Here is a 23,036-nt window from a genome sequence, read left to right as displayed (position 1 = left end):
TCCCCCCCCCCGCGCACAGCTCTCAGCCTGCAGCTTCCCTCCCTCCCCCCCCCGCGCACAGCTCTCAGCCTGCAGCTTCCCTCCCTCCCTCCCCCCCCCCGCGCACAGCTCTCAGCCTGCAGCTTCCCTCCCTCCCTCCCCCCCCCGCGCACAGCTCTCAGCCTGCAGCTTCCCTCCCTCCCCCCCCGCGCACAGCTCTCAGCCTGCAGCTTCCCTCCCTCCCCCCCCCGCGCACAGCTCTCAGCCTGCAGCTTCCCCCCCCCCGCGCACAGCTCTCAGCCTGCAGCTTCCCCCCCCCCGCGCACAGCTCTCAGCCTGCAGCTTCCCCCCCCCCGCGCACAGCTCTCAGCCTGCAGCTTCCCCCCCCGCGCACAGCTCTCAGCCTGCAGCTTCCCCCCCCCGCGCACAGCTCTCAGCCTGCAGCTTCCCCCCCCGCGCACAGCTCTCAGCCTGCAGCTTCCCCCCCCAAGCGCACAGCTCTCAGCCTGCAGCTTCCCCCCCCAAGCGCACAGCTCTCAGCCTGCAGCTTCCCCCCCCAAGCGCACAGCTCTCAGCCTGCAGCTTCCCTCCCCCCCCCGCACAGCTCTCAGCCTGCAGCTTCCCTCCCCTCCCCCCCGCACAGCGCTCAGCCTGCAGCTTCCCTCCCCCCCGCCGTGCACAGCTCTCAGCCTGCAGCTTCCTCCCCCCCCCCCCGGCGCACAGCTCTCAGCCTGCAGCTTCCCCCCCCCCCCCGGCGCACAGCTCTCAGCCTGCAGCTTCCCTCCCCCCCCCCCCGCGCACAGCTCTCAGCCTGCAGCTTCCCTCCCCCCCCCCCCGCGCACAGCGCTCAGCCTGCAGCTTCCCTCCCCGTGCACAGCTCTCAGCCTGCAGCTTCCCTCCCCCCCCCCCGCGCACAGCTCTCAGCCTGCAGCTTCCCTCCCCCCCCCCCCGCGCACAGCTCTCAGCCTGCAGCTTCCCTCCCCCCCCCCCCGCGCACAGCTCTCAGCCTGCAGCTTCCCTCCCCCCCCCCGCGCACAGCTCTCAGCCTGCAGCTTCCCTCCCCCCCCCCCCGCGCACAGCTCTCAGCCTGCAGCTTCCCTCCCCCCCCCCCCCCCGCGCACAGCTCTCAGCCTGCAGCTTCCCTCCCCCCCCCCCGCGCACAGCTCTCAGCCTGCAGCTTCCCTCCCCCCCCCCCCCGCGCACAGCTCTCAGCCTGCAGCTTCCCTCCCCCCCCCCCGCGCACAGCTCTCAGCCTGCAGCTCCCCCCCCCCCGCACGCAGAGCTCTCAGCCTGCAGCTTCCCCCCCCCGCGCACAGCTCTCAGCCTGCAGCTCTCCCACCCCCTCCTCTTCCCCGGGGACAGGCTCACAGCCTGTAGCTCCCCCACACAGCTCTCAGTCTGCACCTTTCCCACCGCCCCGCCACAGGACACAGGCCGCAGCTCTCCCCCCGACCCCAGGACACAGCTCGGAGCCTGTAGCTCCCCTCCCCCACGCTCTCCCGCCCTAGCAGAGCTCCCCGCGGCGTGGCGGGGATTAGCGCTGACGCGCCCCGTCGCCTCAGAGGCTGCTTTAGCGTGGCGCGCGCGCGCGCTCGCTCCTTCCTCCTCCTCCCTATCCTCGCGCGGCCAGAGGCTAAGTAGTTCCCACCTCCCAACCGGAGGGAGATAGGTCGGAAGCAGCTAATGGCCATAATCGTGAACCCCCCAGCCGCTGACCGTAATCCTTCCGCGGTTCCCTCACCCCTCCTCCTCGGGGATAGATCCGGCCGGGCCGAGGCGGAGGGATCCCCGGGCCGTGGGCTGCGTAGGGGCCGGGCGAGGCGCGGTGGGGGGGGGAGAGTGTGAGGGGGCGGAGGCGCCGGCTGGAGCAGCGGGGGCCTGGGGCGGGGAGGGGGCAACATGGCGGCTCCGTCTTAACTTTCCCCCTCGCCAGGCAGCGCCGCCGCCGCTCCCCGCCCCGCCATGCCGGGCATGATGGAGAAGGGAGCCGAGTTCCTGGGGGGCAAGAGCCGGGCAGCCCCCAACGGCACCAAGAGCAGTAGCCCCTCCAACGGGCACTACTCGGAGCCGGAGAGCGGCGGCGGCGACAGCGGCGACGAGCACGGTACGAGCCGCGGACTCGCTGCCGGGCCTAGCTGGGCGAGGCTGATCCGGGGGAGGGGGCGGGGCGGGGCGCAGCGCGGCTCAGGGCACGAGCGTTGCCGCCTGCGCCGGCCAACGCGGGAGACTGCGCATCTCGGACCTTTGCGCGCGTGCAGGTCGGGCGGCCGCGCGCGGTGCCTGGCCATGGCTCGCGTGTGCGTGCGCCGCACCGCACTGCACATGGGGGGCTGGGGTGGAGGTGCGCTGCGCTGCGCGGAGTGGCTGCGACGGACCGCCGGAATCCCCGTAAATAGCTCCCACCTTCACTAAGTAATAGACCTTAATCCATGGGGAGGGAGGGGCCTCTGCTTTTGCATCGCTGGTGTAGGAGATGGGGTTGGAGGCTTTTTGAAGCGCAAGGGTCGCAGGGAGCAGCCCTTGAATTTGCAAGATTGTTGGTAGCCTCGGATTGAGTGCAGACCGCCTAGATCGTTGAATTTCCTAGTTTTCATTTAAATAGCACCCCCCTTCTCATCCTCCCGCCCTTTAAAGATAAAATCCCAGTAATGCGTTTGTTTTCTCTTGCATTGCAGATGTAGGAATGCGGGTCGGAGCAGAATATCAAGCTCGAATCCCTGACTTTGATCCTGGTAAATAGCTTTTGTACTATAACCTGAGATCTTGTCGCTGCTGTTTTGAAAATGGGGGTTAATATAATGATTTATAATGGAGAGGGGTGTGTGTTTGTGTTTTCACTTGGATACTGTGTGGGAGCATTGCATTGCAAAGGTTAACGTGGATTTTTGTTTTTAGGTTTTGTGTTTGCTGTCAGTCACGAGAGCATTGCAGGGGCAGCATCTGCTCCGTGTGAGCTGAGGGGGAGAAAAGCATTGAGGGGGAAAGCTGTGTTTAATTTACCAAGATTGGATGGCAGGGCTACAGACAAAGCGTCAGTGTCTCTTCCCCCCCTCCCCCATTGTAGATAAGAGGTGCAGGTTACAAGAGGGAATGAAAAAATGTTTGCTTTATAATGCTCTTAATATGACCTCTATTGGGGTGGGGTGGGGTGGGAGGAGTTGCAGAAACAGTGGATACCTTGTTCTAGCACCTCTAAAATGTAGACCCATTTGGCTGGGTTTTCAAGCACCTTGTGTTGTAAGGTGGGGTAGTCTCAATATCTGTACTGTTGCAGACTAGCTTCTCTTGCCCACACAGTGGGTGGGGGAAGAAAGGGATATTGGCTAGCCACATACACTCTGACATTCAGTCTTAATAAGCTAAACATGAGACAATTATTTTGTGTACATTTATAATAGAGTAATAATGTGTTAAGCGCATCTGTTAGTCCTGCTGTGGTGGTCACAGTGAAGCCTGTCTACTTTCCTGTTCTCCAAACAGGCTCCATTGGTGTCAGATGATTCGTGCCGGGAAGAGGATTGGGCCAGAGCTCCTCCCATGGTACCTCCCAAGTTGGAGCTTCTGTCGATGGGGACTAGTTGCCCTTAGCCTGCTTCTTGGGCCTGGAAGCACTTTTGAAAATGATTTTGTCTTAGGAGTGGGTACATCCCTTAGGAATTTTGGGGATGTAAGGAGGTTTCCTCTGGAAACTAGTACCTTATTTCATACTTTAGGTTTCTATGTTTGTTAATAAATAGTGTTATGGTTAAAGCTTATTATGTTTACATTAGTAAGTCTAAACATGTTTGTTTTAACAGATAAAAATGATCACTCCTGACACGCAGTCTAGGCTTGTTCTGCCTACAGGCCACCTAGAGAAGCAAAATATTTAGCAATTGTTTTAATACTTTAAATAACTGGGCAGTGAAGAGAGAACATCCTCCAGCTTTTATAGGACAGCAAAATCATTAAATCCTGCAATTAAATTTTTTCTCTTAAACACCATATATATAATGTATACATGCAGTAGAATTGAAACTATCAGCATAAAATTAATTTGTATGTATTCAAGAGCTTATAAGTGGATGGGAGTCATCTTAGAAGTGATCTCTGAAAACAGTTCCTGTTGTGTAACTAGTGAAAAAACTAAATGTTACATATTTTGAATCCAAAAATATAGCATTGCCTTTAGGATTGTGCATACTCCTGCCTCTTATGCAGAAGTTCTAGAGGAAGGAACTTAAAAATTCATATCTATTTACCGAAAATTTTTGTAACTAGAAGAACTGTAATTCTCATTTCTTCTGAACTAGTATTGGAAAACTTTCTAAAATGTCTCCTGCATTGCCTTCTTGATACTAATACTGCAAAATTAAAGTTAAACTTGGAATGACTGCTCCCATGAATTGTAAGAATAAATGTCTACCACGTTAGTAAGGTGCTGTGTTTAACCAAAGAGATGTTGCCATGTAAATCTGTCTGAACAATTGTTCTCCTTTCTGATCAGGTTTATGAGGCATCATCAGTTTGAAAGCCAGACATCATGCTGTAACAAAGCTGTGCATTCTGTGGAGTGATCACTGTGTTTAAAAAAGAGAAAAATCACCATTTTTGTTCACAGCAAATAAGATGACATACATTTTGTATGCCTGCTAAAGTTAAAAGCATATCTATTTTTAAATGTAACACTGCAGCTTTAAAGCTGAATGTCTCTCCTGATGTCTTTGCTCTTGGCATTAAAATATCTCTTATGTAGAGTATACTGAGGTGTTAAATGTTCTAATTAGGTGCACTCCATTAGATTTTTAAGTAGGTAGTCATCAAATTGATATTTAAATTTCATTCTGTTAAAACAGTGAGAAAAATCAGTGGCTGATTAAAACTGCCTATAAAGTCTAACACCCAGTTTTGCCCTCTGATAGTTGCATTCATTTTGTGTGTACATGTGTGAGCAGTGAATCCTCAGCTTCATTTGATCAAATTTTTAAGAATATTACATCGTTGCAAATTATTTCTGTTGAGCAAATAGCTGTATTAAATGACAAAATATGTTAATTGTTAAAGTCGTGACACTCAGATAATGGTAAACTAGATGTTAAGTATTATAATTGGGTGGACTCTATTAGATCTTAAGTAGTTGTCATAAAATTCAGAGTTAGTACTGTTGCTGTCATGCCACTGTAGAACATGAAAAGGGGATTCTCGTTGAGAGTAGAGCAGCATGAGGGGAAGTTAATGTGTCAGACAACTTTTTTTTTATGTTCACATCCTTAATGTTGAAATCTATTATGTGACCAAAGGAAACTACATGTATATTATCGTTAAATAGAACAGCTGGGGAGACATAATGTAGTTGTCACTTTAACACCTAAGTTACACAAGAATACCTCTTTAATAGGAAGAAGAGAAATTTATTGGATGGAAGAAACAGTTCTGATAAAATAACCGGCCTAAATTCTGAAATTAGCCAATTAACAAAATAAACCTTTTTGATTTTCTACTGCCCAACTGAACCAGAATTTGTCATCTCCTGCTTTGTCACTGGAACTACTCTTTCTGTTTCCTACCTCTGCTAAAACTGAAGTCTCTTTGTCCTAGTCCTACATGCCCTCAATCCCATATCAAACAAGCCCCTATTTTTACAGATATCCCACTGACACCATAGAAGTGTCAATATCATGAAGCTGCTTTCTTTTCTAAAGCTGGGCCCTTGGAAGAGAGGATAAAGAAATTGCTGTGTTGGAAAATGGGTCATTGTGTGGTTCATGAGTCAATTGAATGTACTTCAAGGGAGAAAGGCGAGGAGATGGATAGCAGAGGAAGGTTTTGGTTGTATTTAGAAGAGGGAGGGAGGGAGAAGGATGGTCCTCTGTCTGGCTTTTCTGCTAAATCTGATAGACTTTGATTTATTTGGAGTACAGCAAGGCTTACAGCCTGAGCTCGATCCATTTATTTTTGGAGCTTTCACAGGTGTGCCCAGAAGAGCCGCCTGTGGACTTTAAGATATTGCCTCTTTTAGGGCCCTTTTATGGGTTTTATCGAAGTATTCATGGCCCTAATCACCCTCGTTTCAGAGAGTCTCCTGTATCAGAACTGCTCTTCTTATGTTCTCCATTATATTCAGTACAAGCTCTTCAGAACAGGTTCTACTCAGCTTTTTTAAAATGTACTTAGCCTCACATACTGTACCTCCCCCACCCCAAGTTCCTGTGCCAGTTTTTCCAGAGATGCTTATTTATTTATTTTTTAAAATGTTCATTCTCCCTGTCTGTGTGAAAGACCCACCCAAACCAAATAAACTGACTAAGCTGAGAAATTGACTACATATGAAGCGCTGTTGAAGGTACAAAGTAAAATTGAAACACATTTCTCTGCTCTTTCAGTTAGTTGTCTTTGGTGTATTTTTGAAGTTGATACATCCTTTTAAGAGTAGTATTCACTTCAAACCCAAAGTCTTGAGTTTTGTACCCATCACTTTTTCTCTGTGTCCCCACCTGTGTGCGTAAGTAATTGCTATTAACATTAATTCAAAATTAACAGGTGTCATTCCAAATCTGTAGTGGAATAACTTTAGCACAGCAACGAATAGGAGAACTGGTGAATTAAAGGCCATCTTCAGTTGGATGGAATCTCATTTTTGAAGTATCAACTGTTGACCAGCACTGGTGTACCTGTGGTGTACAATGCACAGTGCAACATATGTGCTTTACCAAAAGAAGCTTACATTGAGGTTTTACTGGTCGACCTTTTATGCTGAGAATTCTAGTATTTTTCAACCTGCATAGTTCTCTGCCTAATCCTCCCAGGCTGATAGCTCGTTTCTTTTCATGTTTATTAGTATCTAATTTCCCTAGTATTTCCATCGATTTGCCTCTACCGCTTATCAATAAGCAGAATGGAACTGCATGTCAAAGACCATGTGGTCTTTTGAGCTGGAGTCCTTTTTCCGCAGCTAGCTTACTTTCACTCCAATTCACATGGAACGCATCATTCCCCCTACATTGCATGTAAAGGGTCCTCTCCAAATGGACTTCTCCCTCCTGTGCTGAAGGCAGTTGGGTCAGATGCCTCTTCAGCATGGTCTTTCCCCGCATCCTCTCCCTGGGTCCTGTGGAGAATTCTGCTTGGTTGAATTCAGGGAGTGAGAAGTCGTATATGTGGGGAGAATGGGATTCACATCTCCCTACGAAAATTACCTAGAAAAGGTTACCTTTCATGTGAAATCCATTCTGCAATGGAAAAACATCACCCATTTTTAAAAGGATGTGACGGGTCTGAGGGCTTGTTCCGTAGAATATTCCAACCTTCCACCTATACAACCCTTAAAACCCCACTTCTCTCCTCTTCTCCCCCCCTCACCAGTCCCTTACAGGACACAGCAATTTAGGAGAAACTTGGAGGATGAGGCATGATGGAATTGTCTAATCATTCAAGTTTCCCCTCACAAAGCCTTAATCCAACCAGTGTATCTGCCATCCTACTCCTGCAGTGGCCTATCGGGTCTAGGTTGCTCCTTCCTGCAGTAGAATATGTGGGAGAAGGTAAAGAGGAAGGAGTCCTTGTTTGTTTCATCCTTCCGTCTGTGGGCTTTCCTGTAGGAGGGAACAGTGTGACACCCTATTAGGACATGGGGAGGGAATAGCAACATGCAAGTTAAGCTGGTTTGGTTTAGGCTCAACTCTTGGGAGTGGGGCATAATGGAATTATTCATTCCATGGTCATTCCAAGTACAAAGCTTCTGGCTGTAAATATTAGATATTACTTTTATAATAATAAAAATACTGAGTGTTTTTAAAATTTAGCATGCTTTTTCAGTATTACTTGAATGGTAATTTTTCAAGACTTATTTCTTGGTTCAGAATAAACTCTATAAATGCTGACTTTCATGTATGTGTGCTCGGCAAGCAAAAATATTTGGCCATATATTGCATTGTTTTATAAGTAACCCAGGTAGACTCTGATATCTTTATTTTTTTTCCCCTAAATGGTTAAAAGTGTGGTTTAAGTTCAAAAAGATGAAGCACCTTAAATTTCAGATACTTCTTTTAAAACAACTTGGCTTTTTAAAATAACAATACTTTAAAAACTTCTATGTCTCAAACTTTACAACTATCTTCTTCAGAGTGAGGTTAAAAAAAAAATCACTGAGTACAAGATAAGAAGTGCTCAGCTTTGGACTCAATTTACTTCTCCCTTGGAAAAGTTAATCCACTGCTGAGCGCTCTTCAAAATAACACAGAGCTCACTGTTTATATTTAAAAAAAAAAAAAAACAGTCCTGTTTCTCAGACTTATAAAACCATCTTCTCTTTATTTACTACTTTTTGGTTTTAATATTAGTTTGTATCTTTTCACTCTTTGCATAGTGCTTTGAGGCCCTTGTATGAAAGATTATGTCAAAGTGCAAGTAACACTACTATAAGGGAGGTTGTGGAATCCCCGTCATTGGAGGTCTTTAAGAACAGGTTTGGGGAGGTTTTTGGACAAACACCTGTCAGGGATGGTCTAAGCTTACTTAGTCCTTCTTCAGTGTGGAGGGGCTGAATTTGATGACCTTTCAAGGACCCTTTCAGCCCTACATTTTATAGTTCTGTGATAACTTCAAGCTTTGAATCTTCTTCTAAAATTGAATATGTAATAGCTGCTGGTATCCAGGACATGAATTGATTGATTTTGATGTCCATGTTAAACTTGAACATTCCACAAGCATGTATTCTGGTAGTCCTCTTATTTCATTGTCTTTAATTATCCTGCGTTCAAGAGATCAGGTACTATTGCTGGCTCAGATTGACAGATATTTGACTTGTGCTGCAGGTGAAGGAGATGCATTTAATATATTTGCATAACTAATTGTGATGCTAACTTCATTCTTTAAAATGAAACTTTTGCTTATTGTATTTCGATATAACTAACTGGCATTAGTCTGCAAAGACAGTACCAAATACAAAACACTACAAATCTAAAGGAAGAAAACTGACTAAATATAGTACACATCCAGAAAACATTACGCTCACCTCGCCTCCAAAATGATCATTTGCCTACTAGCTAGAGATAATGCAAAAACAAAGGAAGGAATCTTTGGGGTGTGGGGGGAGCCAATAGGTAACTTAAATAAATAACTCAGTAGCTAGTAAGGAGAGGTGGGTCTGGATTCCCTCGGGAGGACAGCTTCTTGAGGAAAACCGTGGTTCTGTATAAATCCAGGGAGTGTCTACTCTAACTGCTGGGTAGAGACTTGGCAAGAAAGGTGGTAAAAAGGCTGATACCATGTATGGTTTTATTAACTCTGTGTAAGAATATAGCGGTCAGTATTGCTGTTCCCTTGCTCTAAGGGTCAAGCATCATCCAGCAGCTATGTTCAACAAGTAATTTAGTCTCTTTTAAAGAAACCCAACCAAGAACATATGACAAATCAGACTGTGGTAATGTTGTCCATTTCAAGGAAACTAATACACTTACTGCCTCCAGCTCAACTATGAACTACCCCAGCGAGATGATCCCTAAACTCTGCATCCAATCCAACCTGGGCAAGCAGCTTTAATTGTCAAATTCTGGTAATTGGAGTCATATCTAATATCCAGTTGTGAATGGCAGTTAGGTCACTTCAGTTGTGCTAGTCTTCTTATATGCGTGGAGGGAAATAAGTGTGAATACACTGTTCTTTAGGTCATTTTAATAAACACTAAGACAACTTTTCTTACAGGTGCTACAAAATATACTGATAAAGACAATGGAGGGATGCTTGTGTGGTCTCCATACCATAGTATTCCAGATGCCAAGTGTAAGTCCTCTTCTCCCAAGAAAATTATACTCTATTAACTAGAACTGATTCACTGCATTTGATGTTGAACTGTCTACTTCTAATTTTTAGCACATAATTTCTCTTGCAGTGTGGGAAAGTTGCATAAGTTATGTTGTGTATGAAACAACAAAGCGGAAAAATGCTACTGTAAGCGAAACAATGTTAAGCAAATCCAATTTCCCCATAAGAATTGATGTAAATGGGGTGGGTTAGGTTCCAGGGAAATTTTTTTCACCAGACAAAAGGGAGGTGGTGGAGTCAAAAGGTGAGATATTTCCCAGGGAATGCCTGACTGCGAAATAATGAACTAGCATTCGGCTGAGCCCTCAAGTGTTAACACGTTGTTAACGTAGCCTCACGCTTTACAAGGCAGCACGAATGGAGGAAGGAGACACAGCATGGCAGAGAGAGACAGACACACACACACCGTGTGTGTGTGGGGGGGGGGGGGGTTGGAGGGAAGAGACCGAGACCTACTGTGTGTGAGTGAGTGAGAGAGAGAGAGCGCCCGTAATGCGCATTGCCCCTTTAAGTACGCTGACCCCACTCTAAGTACACTGCCTTTTTAAGTAGATCAGCAAGTTGAGACAGCAGCTGCTGCCAGCAAGCTCCCTCTGTCCTGAGCCCTGTCATGTCCCCCCGCTCTGTAGAGATGGGGTACAGGAGTGGGGGGAGGGGTACACCCTGACATTAGCACCCCTTTTCTCTCCCCCTCCCCCCCCCCAGCAACCAGGAGACTCGCAGGAGCAGTACACAGCAGTGGGGGGAGGGACAGCTGAACTGCCCTGCAGTTGTTAGCCTGCTGGGCGGCTGCCGCACAGGGAACTTAGGAGGGCAGCCGGTCCATCCTGGTTCCAAGCTCCCACCAGCTAGGTCCAATGGGCTGCTTTTTCTGCATGCTGTGGACAAAGCAGGCAGCTGCCAAACAGCGTTATAAGGCAGCATTGCACAACTTTAAACAAGCATGTTCTCTAATTGATCAGCAACGTATCAACGTTAACCGGGATGATGTTAAGTGAGGAGTACTGTATTTAAGGTCAGTGAGAGATACTTTGTCCAAGCATTTTGGTTAGGCATAAGTAGAGTATTGCAGTTAAGTCACAAATTTACTGTTGGTAAGATAACGGTCAGACTTTCATATATACACTTCTATTGACAATTGACTCCATTGGGTGGCTAAATGTTATGCTGATAAATCAAGGGATTAAAAACTAAGGACCTGTGAGATTATGCAGTTGAGGAGTTTTTTTAGATTAACTGAATGTTTTAATATACTATGTTAAAATAAAAGTTCTCAATTCTCTTTTGAAATCTTCCAATTCTCCACTCTTTGAAAGTCCCCAGCGGTGAGATCTATGAAAGATCAATCAATCAACAAATCTCTGGTAAATAAGTAAATACTGTTAAAATTGACATAAGTATCTTAGTGGATACCATTATGTACGTTTATTACTGTAGTCCCTACAATATAGGCACTGTACAAACATAGGAAAATAGATTCTGCACTGCTTCAATTTTACACACTTTAAGAAACCTCACTGACTTCCATGGAACTGCTTGTAGTGTGTAAAGTTAAGCACATGCATAACCTTTTGCAAGATCAGGCCCTGTGAAAACAAGCAGTGTACGAAAGGTAGGGAAGAAGGATTGAAACACATAATCAAAACTTTGATATCAGTTATCCATAACTACACCTCTGCTTTGTTACATTTAAGTGACTAGCTTTTTGTGGTTTTGTAGCAGAACCCACACTTTCAGAGAAATTAATTCTGGCATTGCTTTCTTACAGTGGATGAATATATTGCAATAGCAAAGGAAAAACATGGATACAATGTGGAACAGGTAAGTTCTATGAATGATTTTTAAGGTGGTGTTTACTGTATAACACAACTCAGTTTTTTCAACTGGCTTCCATTAACTAGTGCTATCTCTTCAGGCGTGGCAGCAAACACTGCAGGTTTATGGATCTGCATACTCATGTGGTCTGGATTCTCCGCAAAAGATTGCGCTCTATTTTCATGACATACTCAGCTTATAATGCACAGTTTTGAAAGGTTTGGTATGTTTTGGTACACTGAGCATGTCATGTAATTGTGTGTTTATGTAACTTTAAAAAAAAAACTATTTCTTAGGCAAGCAATTTTGGGTATGGACTTGTGCATTTTGGAAGTAAGAATTTTAAATATTTTTAAATGCTAACATTGATTTAATGCTCTCCATGTTGCTGTTGCAAAGGCATTTCAACTAGTGGGGTGATACAAAAATAATTCAACTGGCATGTTTCAAAGCAAGAAAAACACTATCAAAGTTTCAAAACTTGCAGTGTTTGGAGGTTGTAGTTAAAGCTGTGTTTTGGTTTTACTATTTAACCACTATCCCATAAAAAACAGTATAGGTAAACATTGCTAGTTCACGCTAATGACTAAGATCTGTAGCAAGCTTGTATTTTAAAGATTACCAAGTGAATGAATATAGTAAAAGTAAGGGTAACAGAAAACAAAAGTTTAGTTATTGTACCAGTAAAAGATCCTCTTGTATAACCTTGTTTTGGGGAAGAAGAGTAGGGCAAATAATAATGAAATCTTAGTAATGAGAACTCATTGCAATACTTGGCTGTTTAGGTCTGTATTGTTGGAAGGAGAGGCAGACAATGTTGTGGTGTCTACAATGTGTACAGAAAAAAATTTAGCTTGTATTGTTTTTCCCAGTGCTCTTTAGGAAAAAGATACAGTGCTCATTAGTAAGTCTGCATACACAAACTGCTGGTAGTTTGTGCTTAGAGTGGAAAAATGTTGTCGGGGAAAAGCTGGTAGATCCATTAAATCAAGGCACTGAGACTTGATGATGAGCTGTTATTTATCATATATGTTCTGTATGAAACTAATATAGTCAGTTCTGTTTGAGTATTCCCCAAGTCATGAACAAGACTTGGTGCAAAATCTATGAAGGTTTCTTTTTTTGGGGGGGGGAGGGGGGGATGGAGGGGAAGTCTCCAGTTGTTCTAGAGTCTTTATCAGAAATACAGAGAGATTACTCACTATTTACACCCTGTATAGAGATTTATTTAAAATTGTCTGTTTTATGGTATATCATACACCTCCATGGACAATGGAAATGCCTGACACAAGCCAGACAGCTTTTTTTATTTGAGAGCTGGGGGATCGTTAAAAGGACATTCAGGATGTATTCAGAGTTTCAGAATTGTATTTTATTTACTCACAAGCAGCCTTTTAAAATTGCAAATTCCTTGTCTCCCTAATGAATATTTTTACTGCATGTGCACATGCAGCAGGTGAGGGTAGAGGGCTGGGTGGGTTTCTGGTCACTGAACAGCAGCAATCTTTTTGTTTGAATGGGCTGGGAGTTGGGCCCGGGAAGATCTGTAAAGAACTACGTAGTCTATATTTGTTTGTAGAGGGAGAAAGTAGGTCAGATTTTGAGCCTACCACTATTTTATGCTAACTAATTCAGAGGTGATACTGCCACACTGACCTCGAATTGACTGACTGGTCCAGGTATTGCAGCATGGATGGAATGCAAAAGTGCCCACTGATCAAAGTAACTGTGGTGAGAACCTTATAAGCTGTATTACATATTCATAATAGAAGAGAAGCTTAAGTGTGAATTTCTTTTGATAGTAGTCATATTTAACATAGGTTTTTTTAATGTAATGTTCTAAAGTGTGCTTTGATACAAGTCAGCTAAAATCAAAAATGGATTATTTCTTTTCAAAGGCACTTGGCATGTTGTTCTGGCATAAACATAACATTGAGAAATCCCTTGCGGATCTCCCTAATTTCACTCCTTTCCCTGATGAATGGACAGTTGAAGATAAAGTCCTATTTGAACAAGCTTTTAGTTTCCATGGGAAGAGCTTTCACAGGATCCAACAAATGGTAAGGTAATATTTCTGATTAAAAATATTTATATTAAATAATAGTTATCTGAAGGCTCCTATCAGAATAAAGCCCCATTATGCTAAGTACCATATAAACATTCAAAGATAGGGTTCCTACTCTAAATAACTTGAAACTTAAATTCAGTTTTTGCTTCTGTATTATTCAGCCTTTTATAGCTGTAAAAACTCTGTTTACAAGAGTGGCATGAGATTTTTTTGGTTAAAGCATGAAATAGTTTTTTAAAGTGGAAAAACATAAGTGTTTTCTTCTTTCTCTAGATGCATGGAAAATTAAGAAAGCATTCATATAAGGGTTATTGTAAGATAATTGTGCTTCAGCTACTAATTTACATAGTTTGCATTTTTTTAATATTTGAACTAATTCTTCTAGCTTCCAGACAAGACTATTGCAAGCCTTGTAAAATATTACTATTCGTGGAAAAAAACTCGCTCTAGGACAAGCTTGATGGATCGACAGGCTCGAAAACTAGCCAATAGAAATAATCAAGGTGACAGGTGGGTTGAATACTTTTAAAAAGCTAATTGCCCGAGAGTGAAGTTCTTTGTTTAGATACAGATATGGCAGCATTTTTTTGACAATATGCTTCAACTCTAACCTGGAGGGGCCGTTTCTAATGGTGAGAGTACTACTAGTTTAGTCGTATGCCCTTTCAACAGAAAAACTGTATTTTACTTCTGCTCTAGGAAGTAAACAGCTCTGTGGCAAATGCCGTAGCTGCACAGCAGACTGGTTACTAAGTTGTCCTGTGAAACAAATCCTATGAAACAAGACTTAGAAATCTTGGTTAGGGGTGGGATCAGGAGGGAAGGAAAAGGTAACTAAACAACTACAAATTGCTGAAATGTCCAGTAATATTGTTTTATTGGCATTCTGCAGTTTACTGTACTTTACTGTGTTTTTAAACCTTTAAATAGCCTTCAATTTAAAAATTTTAACATGCAATTACTATTCTCCATTTTTATGGTAAATACTGTTTTTAGGTCTATTTAGTTTTTTATAGAGGCAAAGGTCCTAACTACGTATAATAAGGAGGCAAGCCTTTTAAATAAATTCAAAATAATTAGTGACTTTCACTTAAGGACTACAAAATCAAATCCATTTGCTTTCAGTCTAGTTAGACTTTCCAGTTATTACAGACACACTGAACTTCCTGAGGTGTGTTTTTTACTTTTCATGTCACCAGAAGTGCTATTGCCTGAACATCATAAATTTGAATCCAAGTCTTCCTGCTTCTTTTTTTCCCAAGAGAAACATCATTTTTTCCAACTGTTGCTTTAATTATGGCAACATACACAAGCTTAACAAAAGAAAAATGCTTCCAGGGTGTACTACATCTTAAAAAGAAATTCCAAAATAACCATAACTCGGGTCTGTTTGTGTGTCTTGTAACAGTATGACTAACATTATTTAGAATGTATGTTAACTGTATAATTGTAGATAGCGTCGGCAAAAATAGTGGAATAACAGGCTAATAGAACCAAGTTTACACATCTGTTGTCTATCCTCAGTGATGATGATGTGGAAGAAGCACATCCAATGGATGGAAACGATAGTGATTATGATCCAAAAAAAGAAACCAAAAAGGAGGTAACACTCTAATTACAAATGAATGTTAGTAATTTTTCCATGATGCCTTCTGTAAAGAGTATAACTTGCAACATGGTGAAATCCTCATATGCTTAAAATATAGAAGATTTTGATGCTTTTTGAATGAAGCTAACCTTTACTATTTAATTTGCTGAGACAATTTCAGTCTTGTATGTAACACCCCTCTCTTTGGGGATAGAGAGAAGTAAAGAAATTGCTGATCAGCCAGTGAGAAGAAATTTCAAAGAGTAGCTCAAGACTAATCAATAAGAGACACTTGTTTGGCTGTTCTGTCAAATACTCTTTCCAGTTTCTAACTGATGCTGAGTAATTGGATATCAAGTACTTTCTTTGTGCATTAAAATACAAAGTGGTGTTTCTCAAAGTATGGCATGTCCTCTTCATTCAAAGTAATGAGGCCATAGATATCTTTAATTTGTCTGAATACTTCTTTCTAGTAGAAATTATGGTGGATATGACCTTACTTTGTCCCTTTTAAGAGGGAAAGAAATTCTTTGGTATCTGTAAAAGTATCTTTAATCTTTTTAAAACTTTAAGTCAGAAGTGTGGTGTCCCTTTACCTTCTGTTCTTGCAAATAAGACTCTAAAGGTTATTAAAACTGAAAAACTATGGGAAAAACTATTCATGTTTACAGAACTTTGTATGTAGTAAGTTTCCTTAGTTACCTTAGCACATTTTGGGTCTTCCATACCACAGGAGAGAGAAAACATTTCTACATATTAGAAAATGTGCTGGTTTTAAAAAAAAAAAGATATTTTGAGCGTGGGGGAGAAAAACACAAATTAGCAAGGGTCCTTTCAAAGACAGTAAAGGAATAGCACTGCTAATAAACTTTGTATCTCTGACAAAAGAAAGCTGGAACATAGAATGGTCAAGAGGATAGGGTATTGGACTGGGAGTCCAAAGATACTGATCTTAGTCTCAGTTTTGCCACTGTCTTGTGTGTCCTTCAACGTTTCTTGGAATTGGTATGGCACAAATCCAGTGGAGAGAGTCTTTCTGCCTCTTGTTCCTCCCTTCCTAATGGGGGAAAGCTCTAAGGTCCTTTCTTTTGGATTCAGCAACCCAAAAAGAGGACAAGCTACTTTTAAAGAATTGCCCAATTTGCTTTCATGATTTACTGTATTTGAACCATTAAATATGGTACAGAATAAAATTAAAGAGTTAAAGAATAACTAACAAGTTTGTAGGGACTGGCCAGGTAGACTAATAAGTTTTAGACCTAAATCAAGATTTATTTTGTGGTCTGATGTTTCTAGTTCTTACATATCTTGACTTTCTAAGCAAAATTAAGCCAAGTAGTGTAATCCTATATTTTTCTAAAACAAAAATCATAATTTTTAGTAGTCTACAGGTAAGGTATGGCTGTTGCTTCAAAAATGAAAAGTAGAGACATCAAACGATGTATAGATCCTTTTTAAAAAAACTCTGGCTTTGATCTATTCTAGAGCATATATCTAGTACAAAATTTCCATGAGCCCACTAAGGCAGAATGAAACATCCTGTTGTGGAGAGAGGAAGGTACACAACATCGCAAAATAGGGCTTGTCTTCACTACCGGGGTAAATCGACCTAAATTACGCTACTCCAGCTACGTGAATAACATAGCTAGAGTTATCGTAGCCTACGTCAGCTTACCGCGGTGTCTTCGCTGCGCTGCGTTGCGTTGACGGGAGATGCTCTCCCATCGACTTACCTTACTCTTCTTGGAGAGCTGGAGTACCAGGGTCAACTGGAGAGCACGCTGCCGTTGATTTAGTGGATCTTCACTAGACCCTCTAAATCGAGCGTCGATCTCCCCGGTAATGAAGACAAGCCCATAGAAACTTCAGGGGGAAATGTATATTAGAGTTATAGGGGAACGGAGGAAGAGAAGGAACAAATACAGTATGCAGATGGCAATATGGGATGGCAGAAAACAGAAAGTGAACAGTGAGAGTCCTATAAATGATGAAGTAGGTAAGTTGATTTGAGAAAGGTTGAGTTGTTTCTTTTTCCCCCCAGAACCTGTGGAGCAATTCAGGAATTAATTTAATAATCTGTAACTAAGATCATAGAGAAGTATAAGTATATATTAAACACAAAGTTAAAAGAATAGTCATTATGTTGCAGAGTCAAGCACTCAAAAGTTAGGAGGTACTGCCAGGAAGAAACCTTAATTTTTACACTTCAATGACTGCCTGACTCTGCAACTTTAACACTGGGTTCTTTTAACTTCGTTTTTTGCATATAATTATAGTTGGCTGATGGCATGGCTGATGCTTTCATAGACTTTCAGGCCAGAAGGGACCATCATGATCATCTAGTCACCTCCTGTACATTGCAGGCCACAGAACCTCACCTGCCCACTCCTGTAATAGACGCATAACCACTGGCTAAGTTACTGAAGTCTTTAAATCATGATTTGAGGGACGTCAAGTTACAGAGAATCCACCATTTACACCAGTTTAAACGTGCAAGTGGCCCATGGTGCAGATGAAGGCAAAAAAACCCCAGGGTCTTTGCTTTAGGCTTTTGGAAAATTTTCAGCCAAAATGGTTCAGCTGTTTTAGAAAATGAGGCGAGGGAGTAATACATTGTGGGTTTTTTTTTTAACGTGGGCAGAGCAAACTCTTTAGGCCCAGATTTGTAAGGGTATTTAGGTGTTGCTATGCTCAGTGTGATGAGATTTAGACTCCTATGTGTCTAACTCCCTTTTGCAAATGAGATTTAGGCTCTTAAATCAGACTAGCAATGCTGAGCACAGCAACACCAAAATACCTTTAAAAATGTGGTCCTACGTGCTCCTATGCAGCTGATGGTTTTTGTTGCCCCTGTGAAATTCCATGCACATTTGGCAAAGTTATAAGCCTTTGAAAAACTGAAAAGTTAAACTGAGTACTTATACAGAGGCTCAGAGACTTACTTGCTAGAACTAACAGCCAAAGAGTGTATCCTTAGCGTGCCTGAGCCTCTCTCTCTCAGCTTCTAGTGCTGAGCAGATTGCACCATCCCCACTGAGTGACTGAGCGTGCTTTAGCCCAGGGTCGTGGGCGCTCAGAGGCACTTTCCCTGCAGTGGCTGCTTCTGGGCACTGGAAATGAGAACAGGGAAAAATTCTCTTTTCTGTGCGCTCAGTGACACACACAAACGCGGTGGCACTCGGGCAGCAAGGAGAAGGAATCCATTTGACTTCAATGCAAAGGGGACTAAAATAGCACAAGGGGAGGGAGAGGAATAGATTGGGGCAAGGAGTCCAATGAGACTAAGACTTGAGGGTGGGATGGGAAACATGACTGGAAGTTGGAGGGGGAAGTCTGGGACTGACTGGGAGATCAGTTGGAGGGGGAAGTCTGGGAGCTGGTGGGAGGGCGGGTACTGAGATCTAACACGGAACTGGTGTGTGGAGGGAGAATTGGAACTGCCTGGACAAAGAGACTTGGACAAGGAGCCAGGGATGCAGGGGACTAAAATAAGCTAGGATCCTGGAGAGGGAAACTGGGACTGGGAGCCAATGTGGGAGGAGAGACAGATTGGTCAAGGATCCCAGAAGGTGCTGGCAATGGGACTCGGACGAGAAGCATGAGAAATGGAAACTGGGGCCGGGTAGACAAGGAGAATGGGACTGGGACAAGGAGCCAGGGATGGGTCAAGAGAATGGACTAGAACAGGGGTAGGTTACTGGGCAGAAGAGGTCAGGCTTTGGGGGAAAGGGGCAGAAGTCTGTGCCTTCTAGAACATTTCCTCCCCCAAAACGGAACCTGAGTTTCTTGAATTTTACCAATTCTCTGATGTCAGCAAATATCTGACAGTGGGTCTCATTCCCTTCCAGTGTTTGCTCACGTACAGGTACTCCTGGGGGCATTCTGTGCCAAAAAATTAAAAATTCTGCACACAATATTTTAAAATTCTGCAAATTTTATTTGTCCAAATAACACTACATAATCATGCCAGTTTCAATTATTTTTAGGGCTGTCGATTAATCACACTTAATTCACGCGATTAACTCAAAAAATTCATTGCAACTAAAAAGATTAATCGCAGTTTTAATTGCACTGTTAAACAATAGAACACCAATTGAAATTAATTAAATATTTTTGGATGTTTTCTACATTTTCAAATATATCTATTTCAGTTACAACACAGTTTACAAAGTAGACTTCTCACTTTATATTTTTTATTACAAATATTTGCACCCTAACAATGACAAACAAAAGAAAGTGTTTTTCAGTTCACCTCATACAAGTACGGTAGTGCAATCTCTTTATTGTGAAAGTGCAACTTACAAATATAGATTATTTTTTGTTACATAACTGCACTAAAAGCAAAACAGTGTAATACTTTAGAGCCTACAAGTCCACTCAGTCCTACTTCTTGTTCAGCCATTCGCTAAGACAAACAAGTTTGTTTACATTTTACGGGAGATAATGCTGCCCGCTTCTTGTTTACAAGGTCACCTGAAAGTGAGAACAGGCGTTCACATGGCACTTTTGAACCTGTCATTGCAAGGCCTTTATGTGTCAGATAGGCTAAACATTCGTAGGCCCCTTCATGCTTCGGCCACCATTCCAGAATACGTGCTTCCATGCTGATGATGCTCATTAAAAAAATAATACATTAATTAAATTTGTGACACAATTCTCCCCAAAGGAATTCAATGTCCCCTGCTCTGTTTTACCTGCATTCTGCCATATATTTCATGTTACAGTAGTCTCAGATGATGACACAGCACATGTTGTTCATTTTAAGAACACTTTCACTGCAGATTTGACAAAACACAAAGAAGGTACCAATATGAGATTTCTAAAGATAGCTACATCATTTGAGTCAAAGTTTAAGAATCTGAAGTGCCTTCCAAAATCTGAGAGGGACGAGGTGCTGAGCATGCTTTCAGAAGTCTTAAAAGAGCAACACTCCGACGTGGGAACTACAGAACCCGAACCAACAAAAAAGAGAAGATTAACCTTCTGCTGGTTAATTTGACTCAGATGATGAAAATGAACATGCATCAGTCTGCTCTGCTCTGGATTATTATCGAGCAGAACCCGTCATCAGCCTGGACACGTCCTCTGGAATGGTGTTTGAAGCATGAAGGGACATATGAATCTTTAGTGCATCTGGCACGTAAATATCTTGCGATGCCGGCTACAGTAGTGTCATGTGAACGCCTGTTCTCACTTTCAGGTGATACAGTAAACAAGAAGTGGGCAGCATTATCTCCTGAAAATGTAAACAAACTTTTGTCCGAGTGATTGGTTGAGCAAGAAGTAAGCCTGAGTGGACTTGTAGACTCTAAAGTTTTACAATGTTTTATTTTTGAATGCAGTTATTTTTGTACATAATTATACATATTTAAGTTCAGCTTTCATGATAGAGATTGCATTACTGTACTTGTATTAGGTGAATTGAAATACTATTTCTTTTGTATTTTACAGTGCAAATATTTGTTATCAAAAATAAATATAAAGTAAGCACTGTACACTTTGTATTCTGTGTTGCAATTGAAATCAATATATTAGAAAATGTAGAAAACATCCAAAACTATTTAAACAAATGGTATCCTATTGTTTAACAGCGCGATTAATCGTGTGATAAATTGCGATTAATTTTCTTGCACAATTAATCGCGATTAATGTTTTTAATTGCTTAACAGCCCTAATTAATTTGGTAATTTATTTCAAAATACCTGTCAGCAAGTATATCTGTAACAATACAGACACACACATAAATTCCCCCCAGAAGTAGAGAGTTAAAGAAACCCCTATGACAACCCAGTTCCTGTTTCTCTGCCCGCTTCCCCTCTCTTCCCCTGCTCCCCCCCACCCCCAAGCCCAGCCGGGGTGGCCAGACACCCACAGCCCAGCCACAGGGCCCCCCAGCCCAGATTTCCCTCCCTCAGCCCAGCCACGGCACCCCCAGCCCCAACACCCACCTCCCTCCCTCCAAGCGCAGGGATCCAGAGGGAGAAACTATGTGCTGCTTAGTCCTAGGCTTGCATGGCATTTCCTGTGCTCCACCCTCTCCTTCCCTCAGGGCATGCTGGGAACTGCAGCTGCCAGGAACCCTCTAGCTCCCTCCCCCTGCCCCCAGCAGTGTCTTCTATGTGGGAGCCAGCAGTACTGCAGCCCATTTCTGTGGGGGAAAGGAAATTCTGTGCACACACAATGTTAATTTCTGCAAAATTCTACTTTGTGCAGAATGCCCCCAGGAGGAATACAGGAGGATTATTATCGAGCTTATTATTATTATCGAGCTTATTATTACTATCACTACGGTCAGTTACTCAGTTAGCTTAGGTGGCAGAGGTCTCTGTGATGGATCAGAAGGTTCTACCCCGCTGATGAACCATGGGGTATCAGTTTGATAATGGGTTTTTTTGTTTTTGTTTTATATTTTCAGTTTCTTCAAAAGAACATTCTTAAACTTGCAAAAGCCAAGCATTCACAAGTGAGGAAATGCCAGAATTAGGATTGCTCATGCAACCCTAATTCAGCCCTCTTGTTCATATGCATTGTTAGACTTCAGTTACATGATCACATACTGTTTTTTCACCAGGAACTCTGCCTCATTCCATCAGTGTGCCAGATGCACCTGCGTTGGAAATGAATCAGAATTGTATAGTAAAGAAGGCTGTTATCTGTAGGACCCCTGCTTCATTTGTTGTGGAAACTGAAAAGTGTATAGTGCATGAGTTAGGGGGTTGCAGGAATAGAAAGGATAGTTTCATTATTAGGACAGTTGAATGCTGCCCTGGAGATTTGGATTCTATCCCTGCCTCTGCCCCACAGATCCTGTGTGATGATGAGCAAATCCATTAAACCAAACTTTTCAGAGATGCTCCCTAATTATGTGTTCCTCATTTTCTGAGTTGAGGCCCTAGACCCTGATTTGCAGATGTGCACTGACTGCATTATGAAGTCAATGGGAGCTGTATTAAAATATTTCAAGTGCTATAAAATGCAAAATACGGCAAAAAATCAGGTCCTAAGCATCTCAAATTGGCACCTGAAATTAATGGATTTTTTTGGACTTTATGCCCCATCTGTAAAATGGGGATAATACCTCATCTCTCAGGAATTTTGTGAAGATAAATTAATGTTTTGAAGATCTTGAATACTATATATATCCAAGACTTAATTAAACTGTATATATGAGTACTTCAGAAAAGCTATAAGGAAATTACTTTAATTACTTTAAGGAAATATACTTTAATTGTATTTTGTGTAAGAGTTGAATAGTATGCTGTAAATAAGGTCTAGAGCCACACACTGAACAATGGGGACAAAATCCTGTGGACTGAATGAAGCCGAGGTCCTGCAGGAAAAACAGTATGTGATCATGTTATTAAAGGCTGTGTAATAATGCATACATAAAAAGGGTGGAGGTGGGGGAATTAGGGTTGCACAGGCAACCTTAATTCTGGCATTTGGTAGGGCTGTCCAGAAAACAGTTCCATTTTATGAAATAATTAAATGTTTCAAAATGTGTTCCTTCTGCATTAGAATGCATTCAGAGTAATCTGGGATGGAACAGCCTTTTCTCAATTCGGAGCAGAGGACTTGAACCTGGACCCTAACCACCAGGCTGAAGAGTGTCTCTCTCTTTGTTTCTCTCATATTTTGAGTGGAGTCCATTCTGGACTGAGAGATCTTCCTGTGAAACATTTTAGTTTTAACAAGACAATATTTTTGATGATTTTTTTTTTAACCAGCTCTAGTGCTTCACTTTGCAACCTTAATTTTTTTTTAATGTAGAATATATTGACACTA

The 23,036-nt window shown here is 42.7% G+C and overlaps 1 protein-coding gene across 6 annotated transcripts in view; it reads left to right on the top strand.

The window, feature by feature from the left end:
- The first annotated feature begins 1,838 nt into the window (after positions 1 to 1,838).
- The window catches only part of RCOR3 (REST corepressor 3), a 35,059-nt gene continuing 13,861 nt past the window's right edge, over positions 1,839 to 23,036 (top strand). For 2 of the 6 annotated variants that reach the window (XM_048843098.2, XM_048843094.2), the window contains exons 1-7: positions 1,840 to 2,083; positions 2,655 to 2,711; positions 9,661 to 9,738; positions 11,549 to 11,601; positions 13,494 to 13,655; positions 14,049 to 14,173; positions 15,188 to 15,266. In XM_048843098.2, the coding sequence (XP_048699055.1) occupies positions 1,942 to 2,083; positions 2,655 to 2,711; positions 9,661 to 9,738; positions 11,549 to 11,601; positions 13,494 to 13,655; positions 14,049 to 14,173; positions 15,188 to 15,266 (696 nt within the window). In that variant the 5' untranslated portion in view covers positions 1,840 to 1,941. The other 4 variants (XM_048843096.2, XM_075127101.1, XM_048843095.2 and 1 more) reach the window with 4 other exon arrangements.

The sequence above is a fragment of the Caretta caretta genome, chromosome 3, assembly GCF_965140235.1.
Source record: "Caretta caretta isolate rCarCar2 chromosome 3, rCarCar1.hap1, whole genome shotgun sequence".
Lineage (NCBI taxonomy): Eukaryota > Metazoa > Chordata > Testudines > Cheloniidae > Caretta > Caretta caretta.
Note: the sequence above shows the minus strand (reverse complement) of the source record. Positions and strands in the feature narration are given on the sequence as shown.